Source organism: Pristiophorus japonicus, unplaced genomic scaffold, assembly GCF_044704955.1.
Source record: "Pristiophorus japonicus isolate sPriJap1 unplaced genomic scaffold, sPriJap1.hap1 HAP1_SCAFFOLD_773, whole genome shotgun sequence".
NCBI classification, from domain to species: Eukaryota; Metazoa; Chordata; class Chondrichthyes; family Pristiophoridae; genus Pristiophorus; species Pristiophorus japonicus.
In genome coordinates, this window is record NW_027254690.1 from 42,521 (window position 1) to 62,245 (window position 19,725).

General features: G+C 46.2%; 1 protein-coding gene across 2 annotated transcripts; it reads right to left on the minus strand.

Annotated features, from left to right (window-relative positions):
- Window positions 1-236: 236 nt before the first annotated feature.
- Window positions 237-19,585, minus strand: spcs2 (signal peptidase complex subunit 2). 2 transcript variants are annotated; one of them, XM_070874310.1, is made up of 6 exons: window positions 19,489-19,569; window positions 15,996-16,061; window positions 8,162-8,245; window positions 7,383-7,543; window positions 4,114-4,248; window positions 237-2,564 (listed from the first exon to the last, which is right to left on the minus strand). In XM_070874310.1, exons 1-6 carry the CDS (start codon window positions 19,525-19,527, stop codon window positions 2,378-2,380), a joined length of 672 nt encoding a protein of 223 aa, XP_070730411.1. In that variant the 5' UTR covers window positions 19,528-19,569; the 3' UTR covers window positions 237-2,377. The 2 variants fall into 2 exon arrangements, with proteins under 2 accessions (XP_070730411.1, XP_070730412.1); XM_070874311.1 differs by lacking the exon at window positions 15,996-16,061 and having other exon boundaries at window positions 19,489-19,585.
- Between the last annotated feature and the right edge of the window lie 140 nt (window positions 19,586-19,725).

A 19,725-nucleotide genomic window follows, 5' to 3' on the forward strand; every position in this document is an offset into this window, starting at 1 on the left:
TCCTCCTGCTATTTTTTAGTTCTTATAGGAACAGGAGGAGGTCATTCAGCCCCTCGAGCCTGTTCCATCTTTCAATAGAATCATGGCTGATCTGTATCCCAACTCCATCAAGCCATCTTGAACCATATCCATTAACACCCTTGCCTTGCAAAAAATGATCGATCTTAGATTTAAAATACACTTGACCTTTACCAGCCGGTGCCTCGGAGGAGCCAATAATATTCCATACAAAAAGCTTCCTCTTTTTCTTTAATTAAAAAAAAAAGCACTCAGAATTGTAATTTTTACTGGAAACGGTGCTCCTCTCCCCAAAATCTTTCAACAGAAAGAGCAACTCCAAGTTAACAATCTCAGGGCCTCAGATAAGTGACCGCAGAGAGCAAAGCAGTTTTCTTTCGAGGACCTTGCATGTTCTAAAACCGGTCTCTTGTTCTTCTTTAAAAAGTTTTCAGCTGCGGTAATTTCCAAACCAAATTAACAGGACTTTACATCAGGAAGAAAGTTCAACTTCTTTACCCAGAGAATGTGGAACTCGCTCCCACAGGGAGTGGTTGAGGCGAATCGTATCGATGCATTTAAAGGGCAAATGGATAAACATGAAGGAGAAAGGAATAGAAGATATGCCGATGGGGTGCGATGAAGTAAGGTGGGAGGAGGCTGGTGCAGAGGATAATTGCTAGTTGGGCCGAATTTCTGTGCTGTAAAATTCTAGGTAAGCTTAAACATTAACTTCTTTCGGCCAGTTCATATTCCACACTCAAAGCCTTGAGAGGCGGGGAGAGTAAAGGAGTACAAATTTTCATTAAGAGACGTGGAGTAAAGCACCTTATGCTGGCCCAGCCTCAGTATTGCAACCTTACTGTACCAGCGAGCCATTTCTGCTGCCATGTGTCTGAGTGCAATCGCCAATTCAGGAGCAGATTAATGGGCCAGTTTGAGAAGAGCTGTACCCAGGAGCCGCTCTGCGGAGACTGTCTCCAGCTCGTTACAATCGGGACCCGCACAGCCTGCAGGGGCAGGGGACTTGCGGCCCGTCAGTCTAGGGCTGGACTGGAACCCAAGCCGCCAGTCTGTCTATCTGAGGACACCGTGCCTCACTCCAACAGAAACGTCAAGAGAGTCTCCGAAATTCAGCGCAAAAAGATAGCCCTTAGTCGTCCCCTAATCCCTGCCTCAAGGTGGGTGCAATTCCCAAGGGTTGGGAATTCTATGGTACCCAGCACAAGTGGGCATTCCTAATATATGAGCCAGGACATCACCGGCGAGACCAATCCTGTCCCCAGCTAATGTGCAATGTGCCCTACAGTCACTGGGCAGTGAGCAGAAATGCCAACCTTGGTGAATTGTAGCTGGCCTGGCTGAAATCAGTTAACCCATCCCCACCCATTAAAATGGAGCCAGACAAGCAATAGGCAGTTCTTTACACAGCAGCTGCACAAGTGAGGAATAAGCAGCACGTGGGACAGCAGTGGGCAGGCTGCGCCATATTCCATTACGAAAGAGGTCTGGAATCAAACCTCGGGCAAGGATCTATCCATGGCCCTCCCCCGGACCGATTTCTCATCTACATGCTGCCCCTCGGCGATAGAGAACATCCCAGTTTCCACATGAATTCTGATGGCACCCAGTTCAACCTCACCACCACCTCTCTCGACCCCTCCACTACCTCCGATTTGTCACGCTGCCTGTCAGACATCCAGTCCTGGATTACATCGCAGTAGTGACTGCACTTCAAAATTGGCTATGAAGCGCTTTGGGACGTCCAGTATTCGTGAAAGGCGCTATATAAATGCTGACACCTGGGAGTCCCTGGCCAAAGACTGCCCGACGGCAAGGAAGTGCTGAGCACCTCGAGTCTCGTCGCCGAGAGCATGCAGAAATCAAGCGCAGGCAGCGGAAGGAGCGTGCGGCAAACCAGTCCCACCCTCCCTTTCCTTCAACGACCTGTGACAGAGACTGTGGTTCTTGTATTGGACTGTTCAGTCACCGGAGAACTCATGTTAAGAGTAGAAGCAAGTCTTTCTTTTTCTATGAGCAGAAATTTCCTCCGATTAAACATTTGGAAGACCGAAAGTATTGTCTTTGGCCGGCACCCCACCCCCCACCCCACCCACTTTACTCTCCCTGGACACGGTCTGAGGCTGAACCAGACTGTTTGCAACCTTGGTGGCCTCCTGTGAAGCGCCATGAGCCCATTGTTGCTACGCTAAAGGCAATATATAAATGCAAGCTGTTGCAGTTGAATGAATTTGGAGAAGCCAGCGCTGTGCACCACGCAATCACAACAAAAATATTACCCCAAAAAATGTTTGGTTTCCTTTTCTTACTTGCATGATCCCAGCAGTACAACACAATACAAAGAAGCACGCACAAACTCTTATTTCATCTTTTTCTTCCTCCCTAAGGAATCGTGCAGTTTGGATACTTCTGGCTCAAACAGATCCATAACCAAGGTCCCAGACTCGTCGAAGAAGTATTCGAGAGACTTGGTGAACTCCCGCTCCCGCTCCTGGCTGGTTCGGCCATCAATGAAAGTCATCTTCAAGGTGTACTGGTCATCAAACCTGAAGCAGAGAATCAGCAAGTTGGTCGGTGCTTTGTAATTAACCCTACAGACTACTTTCAGCAAGAGTTGTTGGGACAGAGGCAATTGATTAATCCTTCAGTGGTTGGCCAGACAAAATGAGCTCACAACATCACCCCCATCTGTTTCTTTGCACAAATAAGCCAACTGCTTCCAGCTAAAGTATTGGGCGCTGACTGGTGGCCAACCATTGTTTGCCCTGTCGCTGACTGGTGGCCAACCATTGTTTGCCCTGTCGCTGACTGGTGGCCAACCATTGTTTGCCCTGTCGCTGACTGGTGGCCAACCACTGTTTGCCCAGTCGCTGACAGGTGGCCAACCAGTTTGCCCAGTCGCTGACAGGTGGCCAACCATTACTGGCCCTGTGCAGGCCGATGGTGGGTAACTAACGATGCCCACAGGTCATCAACATGAAAAGATCTAATATGCTTTCTTTCTCATTATATCCCACCCTCAAAGAAGCTAGTTGGGACAAATGAGAGATGGGCAGCAGATTAAACCAACAACTTCCAGTCCTGCCCAATTAACACTAGGTTTTTTATTTTTATGGTGGGGCGAGAAGAACATAAGAAATAGGAAGAGTAAGCCATTTGGCCCCTCGAGCCTGCCTCGCCATTTAATAAGATCCTGGCTGATCTGATCTTGGGCTCAGCTCCATTTCCCTGCCCGCTCCCCATAACCCTTCACTCCCTTATCGTTCAAAAATCTGTCCATCTCCGACTTAAATATATTCAGTGACCCAGCCTCCACAGCTCTCTTGGGCAGAGAATTCCACAGATTTCCGACCCTCAGAAGAAATTCCACCTCATCATGGTTTTAAGTGGACGCCCCTTATTTTGAGACTATGTCTCCTAGTTCTAGATTCCCCTGAGTGGAAACATCCTCTCTACATCCACCTTGTCAAGCCCCCTCAGTATCTTATACATTTCAATAAGATCACCTCTTATTCTTCTGAACTCCAATGTGTATAGGCCCAACCTACTCAACCTTTCTTCATTAGTCAACCCCCTCATCCCTGGAATCAACCTAGTGAACCTTCTCTGAACCACCTCCAATGCAAGTATATCCTTCATTAAATAAGGAGACCAAAACTGTACGCAGTACTCCAGGTGTGGCCTCACCAATACCCTTCTCCCAACGAATATCTGTCCCACCTGTGACAGGGTCTGTGGCTCTCGTATTGGACTGTTCAGCCACCAAAGAACTCACTTTAGGAGTGGAAGCAAGTCTTCCTCGATTCCGAGGGACTGCCTATGAATGACCCTGTACAGTTGTAGCAGGACTTCTCTGCTTTTATACTCTACCCCTCTTGCAATAAAGGCCAACATTCCATTTGCCTTCCTGATTACTTGCTGCACCTGCATACTAACGGCTGGGTTGAATGAAAAAGGCATGTAATTATTTCAGCACTACGCATATTATAGTCTGGGCTGCTGCTGCCAGCTTGGAATTGTGGTCCTCAACCCAAGTTACTGGTTAAACTAAGTAAACAGCGTGCAGTTTGGGAGGGGAATTATGAAATAAAATACCTCCGCAGACATGATGAGAGTTGCCAGATGTCACCGGGATCCAATCCAGCGGGGTCTTTCTGTAGCGCCATTAAAAATATGCTTCTCTCTTTGTAAGAGGTATAAAATGTGAGAATCCCCATCATAACAAAATAGGTGCAGAGATGTTAAAGAAAACTGCAGGCCGCACACACACATCCTCCCTTACTTTAGCTTCTCCTTCCTTCCTTCCTAAAGAATCCTGCAGTTTGAGGGGACATGGAGGGCAAAAAAAAAACCACACTGCCATATACTCCGTGCAATGCCAGTCACCGAGGTTAAGAGCAACAGGTGCCAAGCGGCAGTGTTTTCAACAGGTGCCATTGGATCCCCTTCTTTCAGCCACTTCACACCGCCCTCTTCCCAAACTGCTTTGCCTTATTACTCGCCTCGACCGTCAGAATTCTAACCTACTCCCAGGCCCGAAACTCCAGTGCACTCTTGCCCGTGGGTTTGGATGATCGGCTTTGCAGTGAGTGTATAGCAGCGCGCTGAGTTTATTTAGTGGATCTTTTGAAAGGGTAGCAGAAGCAGATTCAATAGTAACCATCAAAAGGGAATTGGATATACGCTTAAGAAAAAAATTCCAGGGCTATAGGGAAAGAGCAGGATGGGCGGATTGGATAGCTCGGTCAAAGCACGGATGCAGTGGGCCGAATGGCCGTCTTCTGTGTTGTAAGATTCTATGAGTGAAGTAAAAGGATGACCCACCCAAAAGAGGGAAATAGCTAGGGGACGGGACTCCCCCAGGCCGCGCGTTTCCTTGTCCCCGATTTTGCAGAAGAGTGGTGGAGCTGGTAAGCCGACTGGGAATTGGGGGCCCCCAAGTCCCCTCCATCATGCCCAAGATGTGCCATTATTGGATGCCGACCCACGCACAATATTAAAGTTAGGTGACCTCCCTCGAGTCCGCATAATTTAGTGGGGTCAGGTCAGAGGTCACGAGCAGGTACACTCCAGCACTATCGGCGGGTCGTCAGGCTGGTGGAATTTTATCATGGTCCCAATCTTTTTGACTGTGCCTTCGGGCTCCGATACATCATCAGGTTCACAGTTGTCTCTAGTTAAACATTTTGAGATGCTAAAAGTGTTTTCTTGGTCCGTGGGAGTAAAGGGGTAGATTATTCAGCTTATAGGTTTCACCACCCAAACTAGAGGGCGACAAATGTGCTCAGTAATATCTCTTGGTGAGGTGCATGTCCCTTCAGGTGATTAGTGGAGTACACATCAAGGGGGCAGAGTGTCTGTTCCTAGGCTGCTTCTCACTTACATGTTTTAAAAGCATTAAATGTGGAAGCAAGGAAATATCAAGAGACCCTGATGGAATTTTAGCTATGAGGAAAGATTGGATAGGCTGGGGTTGTTTTATTTGCAACAGGAGGCTGAGGGGAGATTTAATTGAGGTGTATAAAATTATGAGGGGCCAGGATAGAGAGAATAGGAAGGACCTATTTCCCTTAGCTGAAGGGTCAACAACCAGGAGATTTAAAGTAATTGGTAAGAAATTTAGAGGGGATTTGTTTTACCCAGAGGGTGGTGGGGGTCTGGAACTCACTGCCTGAAAAGGTGGTAGAGGCAGAAACCCTCACATTTAAAAAGTACTTGGCTATGCCCTTCAAGTGCTGAAACCTACAGGGCTACGGACCAAGAGCTGAAATGTGGGATTCGACTGAATAGCTGTGTCACCTGACACAGACATAATGGGCCAAATGGCCTCCCTCTGCTGTACATTTCTATGATTAGGATAGCTCCCTTTATAAGGCATGGGCCATATGCAGCCTACAAGCCCTGGCAATCCAGACCATGCAACTCAGCTCTATGGCTGACTTGCTGGCTAGTCCAGTCGGATCTTCGCAGGCCTTCGAGATTTGTAAAATGGGCTTGACTCAGTGGGTGGCACTCTCGCCTCTGATTCAGATGGTTGTTGTTCCCAGTCCCACTCTAGCGACTTGAGCACGTAACCACTCTCAAGCCAAGGGCTGCAATGATAAAGTCAGCATGCAACTAAATCATAAGGATCAGAAAGTCCTTGGTTTCATCAACAGTCAGTGCCAACTGGATTCGCTGTCAATTGGCAGCAAGGGGGTGGGATTAAGAAAATGCCAGATCCTGCTCAGTACTCCTGCTGGAAAGTGTTTGCACGTAAATTGAGGGAGTGCTGCACTGTCGGAGGTGCTGTCTTTCGGATGAGACCTTAAACCAAGGCCCCACCTACCCTCTCAGGTGAATATATCCCATGGCACTATTAAAGAAGAGCGGTGGAGAATTCTCCCCAGTGTCCTGGGAGCAACATTTATTCCGCAACCATCATCACTAAAACAAATGATCTGGTCAGTACCTTATTGCTGTTTGTTGGAGTTTGCTGTGCGGAAATTGGCTGCCACATCTCCTTACATCACAACAGTGACTACACTTCAAAAAGTACTTAATTGTGAAGCGCTTTGTTAGAAACATAGAAAATAGGTGCAGGAGTAGGCCATTCGGCCCTTCGAGCCTGCACCACCATTCAATAAGATCATGGCTGATCATTCACCCCAGTACCCCTTTCCTGCTTTCTCTCCATACCCATTGATCCCTTTAGCCGCAAGGGCCATATCTAACTTCCTCTTGAATATATAACGTGCCCTGGGGTTGCCCTCGCCCTGTTCCAAGAGGCTCCCGGCCGGCCGGGAATGTGGCCCTGGGTTGCCTGGGGCAACGGGCGCACCTAGCCGCTCATCCTGAGGTCATGAAAGACAGTATATAAATGCAGGTTCCTTCGTTCTATTAATTCTTAGAACAAAAGGGGAGGACCGCAAGCAAATTAGAGCACGTTCTTTAACAGGCTGGCAGCACCCCTGGCCTACTGATCAGCTCCTTGCCAACACAAAGTGTACTATTGTAGGGTTGGCTTCCTTTGGATAAAACTCACTGCCTGAAAAGGTGGTAGAGGCAGAAACCCTCAGCACGTGCGAAGTACAGAGCTGGAGAAAAGCTCCTACTCGCTGAGCAACAACAGTTTCCCGGAAAAAAAAATGCTAAAAATAAACAGCAATGAGATAATGACTGGATAATCTATTTTAGTGGTTAGAGGGATAAATATTGGCCAGGACACCGGGGGAGAACTCCCCTGCTCTTCTTCGAAATATGCCGCGGGATCTTTTACATCCATCCTTGGTTTAACGTCTCATCCAAAAGACAGCACCTCCGACAGTGTAGTGCTTCCTCAGTACTGCAATTAAATAACAGATCGCTTCTATATAAAAGGATATGAAAGGACACAGCCTGCAAGGACATTCTTCGACTCCGGAAAAGGATGCATATAGTCCCAGATGAGGGCAACTATCGCAAAGACGCAGGAGACTGTGCAAATTAGGAGTCTTCCATCAATCAGCCCGTAATTCTCCTCGTACCCGTACTTCTCCAGAAGAACCTAAGGAGGAGGAGAAAGGATAAACAAAATGTTATGCACTCAAGTGGACAAAGTAAATGAAAATATTGAAGAAATAAAACAGAAAATTCTGGAATGCACTCAGCAGGTCAGGAAACATACAAAATTCTGACGGGACCGGACAGGTTAGATGCAGGAAGAATGTTCCCGATGTTGGGGAAGTCCAGAACCAGGAGTTACAGTCTAAGGATAAGGGGTAAGTCATTTAGGACAGAGATGAGGAGAAACTTCTTCACTCAGAGAATTGTGAACCTGTGGAATTCTCTATCACAGAGAGTTGTTGAGGCCAGTTCATTGGATATATTTAAAAGGGAGTTAGATGTGGCCCTTATGGCTAAAGGGATCAAGGGGTATGGAGAGAAAGCAGAAATGGGGTATTGAAGTTGCATGATCAGCCATGATCATATTGAATGGTGGTGCAGGCTCGAAGGGCTGAATGGCCTACTCCTGCACCTATTTTCTATGTTAACAAAAGCAGTAAGCCATCAGCAAAACAGGACATCTTATCGGTTTAAAGCCTGCCTGTACAGATTGGAAGACACAGCACGTGGGAACCAGTTGCAGACAAACAGCGAGGAAGCCACACGGCCATTCTCTTACCTTTTTGGCAGCATCATCTAAGGCGTTTTTCACTGCTGCTCCATCCCACTTGTCAATCTTCACTGGCTTGTCATCGATCTTCCACTGGGAAAAAATATCAAGAACCATTCAGCCCATCACACCAGTGCAGTTCCATTTAGTCCCATTCTCCTGCCCTGGCATCATATGTTCTTTAAAACATCTTTTTCAAAAATATTTATCCATTTCCCTTCTAAAGGTTATTATGGATTCTGCTTTATCCGCTGTTTCTGATAGGGAATTCCATGTTTTGAGAACTCCACATAAAACAAAAATCCTCTTAACCACTTCCTTTGTTTTTATGATCTTAAAGTTATACCCTTGAGTTACGGAGTCCGTCAAAATCGTTTTTGCTTATTTACCTTATCAAAACTTTTCATACTTTCGAAAACGTCCAACACATCTCTTAACCCTCCCAACTTTAATGAAAGAAAGCACAATTTCACTGATACCATAACTAAAACCTATTATCATTTCTTCTGCACCTGCTCCATGGCCTTGAAATTCTTCTTAGTGCAAAACTAACTGATGGCAGTCCAAACAATGATCTGTACAGGTTTAGCGACACCTCCTTTACATAGAAAGATAGAAAATAGGTGCAGGAGTAGGCCATTCGGCCCTTCGAGCCTGGACAGCCATTCAATTAGTTCATGGCTGAACATGCAACTTCAGTACCCATTCTTGCTTTCTTGCCATACCCCTTGATCCCCCTAGTAGTAAGGACTACATCTAACTCCTTTTTGAATATATTTAGTGAATTGGCCTCAACAACTTTCTGTGGTAGAGAATTCCACAGGTTCACCACTCTCTGCGTTAAGAACTTTCTCCTCATCTCGGTCCTAAATGGCTTACCCCTTATCCTTAGACTGTGACCCCTGGTTCTGGACTTCCCCAACATTGGGAACATTCTTCCTGCATCTAACCTGTCTAAACCCATCAGAATTTTAAACATTTCTATGAGATCCCCTCTCATTCTTCTCAACTCCAGTTGATCCAGTCTTTCTTGATATGTCAGTCCCACCATCCCGGAAATCAGTCTGGTGAATCTTCGCTGCACTCCCTCAATAGCAAGAATGTCCTTCCTCAAGTTAGGAGATCAAAACTGTACACAATACTCCAGGTGTGGCCTCACCAAGGTCCTGTACAACTGTAGTAACACCTCCCTGCCCCTGTACTCAAATCCCCTCGCTTTCTTGCCATTTGCTTTCTTAACCGCCTGCTGCATCTGCATGCCATCCTTCAATGACTGATGTACCATGACACCCAGGTCTCTTTGCACATCCCCTTTTCCTAATCTGTCACCATTCAGATAATAGTCTGTCTCTCTGTTTTTAATCACCAAAGTGGATAACCTCACATTTATCCACATTATACTTCATCTGCCATGCATTTACCCACTCACCTAATCGATCCAAGTCACTCTGCAGCCTCATAGCATCCTCCTCGCAGCTCACACTGCCACCCAACTTAGTGTCATCCGCAAATTTGGAGATACTACATTCAATCCCCTCGTCTAAATCATTAATGTACAATGTAAACAGCTGGGGCCCCAGCACAGAACCTTGCAGTACCCTACTAGTCACTGCCTGCCAGTCTGAAAAGTACCCATTTACTCCTACTCTTTGCCTTCTGTCTGCCAACCAGTTCTCAATCCACGTCAGCACACTACCCCCAATCCCATGTGCTTTAACTTTGCACATTAATCTCTTGTGTGGGACCTTGTCGAAAGCCTTCTGAAAGTCCAAATACACCACATCAACTGGTTCTCCCTTGTCCACTCTACTGGAAACATCCTTAAAAAATTCCAGAAGATTTGTCAAGCATGATTTCCCTTTCACAAATCCATGCTGACTTGGACCTATCTTTCCAAATGCGCTGCTATGACATCCTTAATAATTGATTCCATCATTTTACCCACTACCGATGTCAGGCTGACTGGTCTATAATTCCCTGTTTTCTCTCTCCCTCCTTTTTTTAAAAAGTGGGGTTACATTGGCTGATCCAGAGTCTATGGAATGTTGGAAAATGACTGTCAATGCATCCGCTATTTCCAAGGCCACCTCCTTAAGTACTCTGGGATGCAGACCATCAGGCCCTGGGGATTTATCGGCCTTCAATCCCATCAATTTCCCCAACACAATTTCCCGACTAATACGGATTTCCCTCAGTTCCTCCTTCTTACTAGACCCTCTGACCCTTTTATATCCGGAAGGTTGTTTGTGTCCTCCTTAGTGAATACCGAACCAAAGTACTTGTTCAATTGGTCTGCCATTTCTTTGTTCCCCGTTATGACTTCCCCTGATTCTGACTGCAGGGGACCTACGTTTGTCTTTACTAACCTTTTTCTCTTTACATATCTATAGAAGCTTTTGCAGTCCGTTTTAATGTTCCCTGCAAGCTTCCTCTCGTACTCTATTTTCCCTGCCCTAATTAAACCCTTTGTCCTCCTCTGCTGAGTTCTAAATTTCTCCCAGTCCCCGGGTTCACTGCTATTTCTGGCCAATTTGTATGCCACTTCCTTGGCTTTAATACTACCCCTGATAGCCACGGTTGAACCACCTTCCCTTTTTTATTTTTATGCCAGACAGGGATGTACAATTGTTGTAGTTCATCCATGTGGTCTCTAAATGTCTGCTATTGCCCATCCACAGTCAACCCCCTAAGTATCATTCGCCAATCTATCCTAGCCCGCCTCATACCTTCAAAGTTACCCTTCTTTAAGTTCTGGACCATGGTCTCTGAATTAACTGTTTCATTCTCCATCCTAATGTAGAATTCCACCATATTATGGTCACTCTTCCCTAAGGGGCCTCGCACAATGAGTGTGTTAATTAATCCTCTCTTTACACAACACTCAGTCTAAGATGGCCTCCCCCTAATTGGTTCCTCAACATATTGGTCTAGAAAACCATCTTTTATGCACTCCAGGAAATCCTCCTCCACCATATAGCCCAATCTATATGCATATTAAAGTCACTCATGATAACTGCTGCACCTTTGTTGGATGCACCCCAAATTTTCTGTTTGATGCCATCCCCAACATCACTACTACTGTTTGGAGGTCTGTATACAACTCCCACTAATGTTTTTTGCCCTTTGGTGTTCTGCAGCTCTACCCGTATAGATTCCACATCATCCAAGCTAATGTCCTTCCTAACTATTGCATTAATCTCCTCTTTAACCAGCAATGCTACCCCACCTCCTTTTCCTTTTACTCCATCCTTCCTGAATGTTGAATTCCCAGCCCTGATCACGTCTCTGTAATCCCAATCACATCATATCTGTTAACATCTATTTGCACAGTTAATTCATCTACCTTATTACGGATACTCCTTGCATTAAGACACAGAGCCTTCAGGCTTGTCTTTTTAACACACCTTGTCCCTTTAGAATTTTGCTGTAATGTGGCCCTTTTTGTTTTTTGCCTTGGGATTCTCTGCCTTCCACTTTTACTATTCTCCTTTCTACCTTTTGCCTCTGTCTCCCTTTTATTTCCCTCTGCCTCCTTGCATAGGTTCCCATCCCCTTGCCAGATTAGTTTAACGCCTCCCCAACAGCACTAGCAAACACTCCCCCTGGGACATTGCTTCTGGTCCTGCCCAGGTGTAGACCGTCCGGTTTGTACTGGCCCCACCTCCCACAGAACCGGTTCCAATGCCCCAGGAATTTGAATCTCTCCTTTCTGCACCACTCCTCAAGCCACGTATTCATTTGAGCTATTCTGCGATTCCTACTCTGACTAGCATGTGGCACTGGTAGCAATCCCAAGATTACTACTTTTGAGGTCCTACTTTTTAATTTAGCTCCCAACTCCCTAAATTCATCTCGTAGGACCTCATCCCGTTTTTTTACCTATATCGTTGGTACCTATGTGTACAACGACATATGGCTGTTCACCCTCCCTTTTCAGAATATCCTGCACCCACTCCGAGACATCCTTGCACCAGGGAGGCAACATACCATCCTGGAGTCTTGGTTGCGGCCGCAGAAACGCCTATCTATTCCCCTTACAAATCGAATCCCCTATCACTATAGCTCTCCCACTCTTTTTCCTGCCCTCCTGTGCAGCAGAGCCACCCACGGTGTCATGAACTTGGCTGCTGCTGCCCTCCCCTGATGAGTCATCCCCCTCAACAGTACCCAAAGCGGTGTATCTGTTTTGCAGGGGGATGACCACAGGGGACCTCTGCCCTACCTTCCTTGCACTGCTCTTCCTGCTGGGGACCCATTTACTATCTGGCTGAGTACCCTTTACCTGCGGTGTGACCAACTCGCTAAACGTGCTATTCACGTCATTCTCAGCATCGTGGATGCTCCAGAGTGAATCCACCCGCAGCTCCAGTGCCGCAATGCGGTCCATCAGGAGCTGCAGGCGGATGCACTTGCCGCATATGTAGTCGTCAGGGACACCGGAAGCGTCCCTGACTTCCCACATAGTACAGAAGGAGCATAACGTGTCCGAGCTCTCCTGCCATGACTTAACCCTTCGATACACTTAAGTTGGCAACAACAGTGCTAAATGTTACTTACTGATAAAGAAAAAAAAGTTACTCACCAATCACCAGCCAATCACTTACCCCCTTGGCTGTGACGTCACCTTTCGATTTCTTTCTACTTTTTTGCCTTCTCCCTGTAGCTGCACAAGCTCCGCCTCAGCCACGCACCTCCCGACTATTTCCACGCACCTGGAACTCCTGAGCCTCCTCCGACGCGTTGGGCCTTTTTATAGGCCTCAGCGACGCACCTCCCGACTCTCTCCACGCACCTGGAACTCCTGAGCCTCCTCCGACGCGTTGGGCCTTTTTTTTTTTTAAATAGGCCTCAACGACGCACCTCCTGACTCACTCCACGCACCTGGAACTCTATTGTGTACTCTACGTCCCTATTTATAAAATCTAGGATTCCAAGGGTTTATTTTTTTTTAATGCAACTCTGTACCATGTAGTGAGCGAGCAGGACTCGCGCCCGTGTCGGTCCTAGAAACATAGAAAATAGGTGCACAAGTAGGCCATTCGGCCCTTCGAGCCTGAACCACCATTCAATATGATCATGCAACCTCAATACCCCATTCCTGCTTTCTCTCCATACCCCTTGATCCCTTTAGCCATAAGGGCCACATCTAACTCCCTTTTGAATATATCCAACGAACTGGACTCAATAACTTTCTGTGGCAGAGAATTCTACAGGTTCACAATTCTCTGGGTGAAAAAGTTTCTCCTCATCTCAGTCCTAAATGGCTTACGCCTTATCCTTAGACTGTGACCCCTGGTTCTGGACTTCCCCAACATCGGGAACATTCTTCCTGCATCTAACCTGTCCAATCCTGTCAGAATGTTATATTTTTCTGTGAGATCCCCTCTCATTCTTCAAAATTCCAGTGAATATAAGCCTAGTTGATCCAGTCTTTCATCATATGTCAGTCCTGCCATCCCGGAAATCAGTCTGGTGAACCTTCGCTGCACTCCCTCAATAGCAAGAATGCCCTCCCTCAGATTAGGAGACCAAAACTGCACACAATACTCAAGGCCCTGATCAATTGCAGTAAGACCTCCCTGCTCTTATACTCAAATCCTCTCGCTATGAAGGCTAACATTCCATTTGCTTTCTTTACTGCCTGCTGTACCTGCATGCCTACTTTCAATGACTGATGTACCATGACACCCAGGCCTCATTGCACCTCCCCTTTTACTAATCTGTCACCATTCTGATAATCTGCCTTCCTGTTATTGCCACCAAAGTGGTTAACCTCACATTTATCCACATTATACTGCAACTGCCATGCATTTGCCCACTCACCTAACCTGTCCAAGTCACCCTGCAGCCTCTTAGCATCCTCCTCACAGCTCACACTGCCACCCAACTTAGTGTCATCTGCAAACTTGGAGATATTACTTTCAATTCCTTCCTCTAAATCATTAATGTATATTGTAAATAGCTGGAGTCCCAACACTGAACCCTGCGGCACCCCACTAGTCACTGCCTGTCATTCTGAAAAGGACCAAATACACCACGTCCACTGGTTCTCCCTTATCCACTCTACTAGTTACATCCTCAAAAAATTCTAGAAGTTTTGTCAAGCATGATTTCCCTTTCATAAATTCATGCTGACTTGGACTGATCCTGTCACTGCTTTCCAAATGTGCTGCTATTACATCTTTAAAAATTGATTCCAGCATTTTCCCCATTACCTATGTCAGGCTATAATTCCCTGTTTTCTCTCTCCCTCCTTTTTTAAAAAGTGGGGTTACATTAGCTACCCTCCAATCCATAGGAACTGATCCAGAGTCCATGGAATGTTGGGAAATGATCACCAATGCATCTACTATTTCTTAGGCCACTTCCTTAAGTACTCTGGGATGCAGACTATCAGGCCCTGGGGATTTATCGGCCTTCAATCCCATCAATTTCCCTAACACAATTTCCTGACTAATAAGGATTTCCTTCAGTTCCTCCTTCTCAGTAAGCCCTCGGTGCCCTCGTATTTCCGGAAGGTTATTTGTGTCTTCCTTAGGTGAAGAGTGAACCAAAGTATTTGTTCAATTGGTCTGCCATTTCCTTGTTGCCCATTATGAATTCACCTGATTCTGACTGCAAGAGACCTACATTCGTCTTCAATAATCTTTTTCTCTTCACATAGCTATAGAAGCTTTTGCAGTTAGTTTTTATATTCCTTGCAAGCTTACTCTCATACTCTATTTTCCCCCCCTCTTAATTAAACCCTTAAGTCCTTCTCTGCTGAATTCTAAATTTCTCCCAGTCCTCAGGTTTGCTGCTTTTTCTGGCCAATTTATATGCCTCTTCCTTGGATTTAACACTATCCCTAATTTTCCTTGTTAGCCACGGTTGAGCCACCTTCCCCGTTTTATTTTTACGCCAGACAGGGATGTACAATTGTTGTAGTTCATCCAAGTGATCTTTAAATGTCTGCCATTGCCTATCTACCGTCAACCCTTTAAGTATCATTTGCCAGACTATCCTAGCCAATTCACGTCTCATACCATCGAAGCTACCTTTAAGTTCAGGACCCTAGTCTCTGAATTAACTGTGTCACTCTCCATTTTAATGAAGAATTCTACCGTATTATGGTCACTCTTCCCCAAGGGGCCTCGCACAACAAGATTGCTAATTAATCCTCTCTCGTTACACAAGACTCAGTCTAGGAAGGCCTGCTCTCTAGTTGGTTCCTCAACATATTGGTCTAGAAAACCATCCCTTATACACTCCAGGAAATTCTCCTCCACAATATTGCTACCAGTTTGGTTAGCCCAATCTATGTGTAGATTAAAGCCATCCATGGTAACTGCTGTACCTTTATTGCACTCATCCCTAATTTCCTGTTTGATGCCAGCCCCAACCTCATTACTACTGTTGGGAGTTGTGTACAGACCACCAACTATTGTTTTCTGCCCTTGGTGTTTCGCAGCTCTACCTATACAGATTCCACATCATCCAAGCTAATGTCCTTCCTTACTATTGCGTTCATTTCCTCTTTAACCAGTAACGCTACCCCACCTCCTTTTCCTTTCTGTCTATCCTTCCTGAATATTGAATACCCCTGGATGTTGAGTTCCCAGCCTTGGTTACTCTGGAGCCATGTCTCCGTAATCCCAATTACATCATACCCGTTAACAGCTATCTGCGCAGTTAATTCATCCACCTAATTACTAATGCTCCTCGCATTGAGACGCAGAGCCTTCAGGCTTGTTTTTTTTTTTAAAAACACACTTTGTCTTTTTAGAATTATGTTGTAATGTGGCCCTTTTTGATTTTTGCCCTTGATTTCTCTGCCCTTGACTCTTACTTTTCTCCTTCCTACCTTTTGCTTCTGCCCCCTTTTTACTTCCCTGTCGGACTGACATGGGCTCGAGACCGTCTCACTGACCTGAACACCAAAAGGAAAGGAGAGCATCAAGAGGAGGCTGCAACATTTCTCAGCGAAGGTGGTAGGTGGGGAACATAGGGAAAACCAGGGCTATGCCTGTGTTACCAATCAGTAGTTACAGGGAGGCTTTGACATCAGACTTGCATACCATTGTTACAAAAATGTCAAAGCATAAAAGATGATTACCCAATACAATCCCTGTAAAATTAGCTTTTTTACAATCCTTGGATTGTGTCTGGTTTACTTCCTTGGCTACCGATTGGTGGTAGATACTTGTTAAGTAAATAGACGTGTGAAGTTAGAAGTACCGTTGTGCGAGTGCATTAAGGCGTTCTCTACTAAAATGAGTATGTGGCTAAAACTGTGTCGCTGTAGCCACACTTGTGACTGGACAGTGATTTCAATTGGACAACACTAACTTTAGAGTGCCTTCCGAGCTACATACAATGCACCGAGCAAAGGAAAGGAGAGCAAATATGTTCAAAAGCAAAATTCCAAGCAGGACTGATATTGGGAGTATGGCAAACTAAACAATTACATCAGGGATGAGCAGATACTCCTGCACTAAGAGTCAGGACTGTGTCAAATCCATTTGCTGGGGGGGGGGGGGGGGGGGGGGGGAGGTGTGGAGAAGAGATAGAAGTACACAACACTGCATTTGAGCTGTTAAAATTCACATTACAGCAACCAGGAAATGATGGAAATATAAAAAGCTCTATCAACATCCGAAAAGAGGCAACAGGCGAAGTTTCACAGAGCCTTTGTCAGATGGTCTTCACCTGAAACCTGCCTTTTAACTTTTCAGACACCGACTGCTCTGCTGTGCATCGCCAGCATTTTCTAGTTATCATTCTTTTTTCAGTACTCAAAATGTTTATTCTATTTTAATGCCTGACAGAACTCAGTGGTTTAAATGCTTGAATTGTTATAAGAAAAAAACAACAGCCTTCCCCTTCAATGAGCAATGCTTTGACAAACTCTGGTTCATTTTGTCATAAACAAATTGGAAGTTTTATTCAAATATGCAAATCCATAAAAGAAATACTGGAACCAGCAGCACTTCTAAGATTCAGTGCACTGCTCCAGAAGCCCTTAGAAAATGAGTTCTGCTCACTCAGATGAAACCACACGAGTCTGTTCAAAGCTGACATGGCGATATCAGTCCTTTATTATGCTTTGCATTGCATCCAAATTGAGGTGCTTGCGGTCATTTATTTAAATATTAGTGAATGACAAGAACAGGCTTAAAGCACAACATTTATGGGAAAAATTAACTATTTACAATCTATATGAATGACTTGGATGAAGGGACCGAGGGTAATGTAGCCAAGTTTGCTGATGATATAAAGATGGGTGGGCAAACAAACGATGAGGACACAAAAAATCTGCAAAGGGATAAGGCTAAGTGATTGGGCAAACATCTGGCAGATGGAATATAATGTGGGAAAATGTGAGGTTATCCACTTTGGCAGTAAAAATAGAAAAGCAAATTATAATTTAAATGGAGAAAAATTGCAAAGTGTTGCAGTACAGAGAGACCTGGAGGTCCTTGTGCATGAAACACAAAGTTAGTATGCAGGTACAGCAAGTAATCAGGAAGGCAAATGGAATGTTGGCCTTTATTGCAAGGGGGATGGAGTATAAAAGCAGAGAAGTCCTGCTGAAACTGTACAGGGTATTAGTGAGGCACCTGGAATACTGCGTACAGTTTTGGTCTCTGTATTTAGGGAAGGATATACTTGCATTGGAGGCTGTTCAGAGAAGATTCACTCGATGAGGGAGTGAAGATAGGTTGAGTAGGTTGGATCTATACACATTGGAGTTCAGAAGAATAAGAGATGATCTTATTGAAACATATAAGATGATAAGGGGGCTCCACAAGGTGGATGCAGAAAGGATATTTCCACTCATAAGGGAAACTAAAACTAGGGGACATAGTCTCAAAATAAGGGGCTGCCCATTTAAAACTGAGACAAGGAGGAATTTCTTCTGAGGGTTGTAAATCTGTGGAATTCTCTGCCCCAGAGAGCTGTGGAGGCCAGGTCATTGAATATATTTAAGGCGGAGATGCAGATTTTTGAGTGATCAGGGAATAAGGGGTTATGGGGAGCAGGCAGGGAAGTGGGACTGAGTCCATGATCAGATCAGCCCAGCCATGATCTTATTAAATGGCGGAGCAGGCTCGAGGGGCCAAATGGCCTAATCCTGCTCCTACTTCTGATGTTCTATTTTGTACCAGGGAGATCAACAGGAGGCAACTGCAAAATAACAGGAAAGGCCATTCAGCTCATATAGAACAGAGGTCCTCTTTAGGCAGATGACCAGACCAATCACATACACCCTGGTTTACTTTGTGACAGAGTACAAACCCCCACAAGTAGCAGGGCCACAAATAACCCATATGCTGTCCATCGTCAAAATAGCCCATCGTCGTCACCTCTGTCCTTATTGCAGCACAATCCCCGCTGAAATTCACTTTCACGTCTTTGTCATCTGCAGATAAAACTTCAATGGTCGCCTTGAGGGACTCCTGAGCTTTCTTTGTGATAGGCTTAGGCGGTCCCTCATTTGGAGGATGACCTGCTTCCACACCAAAAAGGGATGAGTTCACAGGTGTTTCAATGAGGGACCTGACATTCGAGGTCCCGAACGACAATTTGAAGGGTGGAAGATGCCTGTGTGTGGATTCTTTTAACGTGGGGTGGCCATTGCACACCAGCCACCACACGGGCTTAAACAGAACTGGGTCTTGGTCCAGTGGCAAGGGTTAACCAAGACGACTGGAGACCAAGCTCTGCTGCACGGACCTAATGCACACACACGATCCTACTATCCATAGACAGAAACGTAGAAAATAGGTGCAGGAGTAGGCCATTCGGCCCTTCGAGCCTGCACCACCATTCAATGAGTTCATGGCTGAACATTCCCTCAGTACCCCCTTTAGAAGGCAGTAAAGGCTACATCTCACCCACATTCAAATGTCTCCTCAAAACCGACTACTTCAACAAAGCCACTGAGAGGGTCAGCCTCGAGCTTTGTGCTCGAGTCTCTGGAGTGGGACTTGAAGCCACCACCCTCTCACTCAGAGGCGCGACAGAGAGAGAGAGCTGCCCTCTGAACCACCAGCCATTGCCCGCAGATGCTCTGACTTGGATCTCATCAGTCTCCGGGCTGGATGTGACCGCGGGTCTCCCCGAGGAGTCTAACCTCCCTCAGCAGCTGTGGCGGGGCCGGACGGGCTCCCGAAGCTCCGCATTGACGCGCAGGCCTCAGCCTCCGCCACCGCAAGCGGCCGCGGGTCCACCTTTCTCGCCACACTCGACGTTTACCGACAAGGAAATCTCTCCCACCCCCCCCAAAAAAAACCCGACTGCATCTTTCGTCAGCGACCGAGCCCGGTGCCACAAAGAGCGTGGCGCCGCCTTACTTGAGAGAGAAAGCCGTTCTTCCCGCCCCGCGCCGCCATCTTGTCTGCTCGATGGGCAGCCGCCGACCAGCCAATGGCAGACCGCCCTGTCCTCGCTCCGTCATAGACGGGAGGGGCGGGGCCTAAGGACAGCCGCGCGCCTGCCGGCCGTTGGCAACGGTGTCCTGCGAATCAGCCAATGAGAGAGGAGGAGCGGGAGGGCGCGGATCACGAGATTACAATCCCCAGAGGCCTTTG

Bases quoted from the DNA above. Each gene is read 5' to 3' on its own strand.
- spcs2 (XM_070874310.1), bottom strand. From the start codon at position 19,527: ATGGCGGCGCGGGGCGGGAAGAACGGCTTTCTCTCTCAA. The intron at 8,246-15,995 runs GTAGGAAGGAGA...ATTTTTTCCCAG, and splicing joins AAAGGGGGCAGAAGCAAAAG to TGGAAGATCGATGACAAGCC. The intron at 4,249-7,382 runs ATATCCTTTTAT...ACATCTCTGCAC, and splicing joins CTTGCAGGCTGTGTCCTTTC to CTATTTTGTTATGATGGGGA.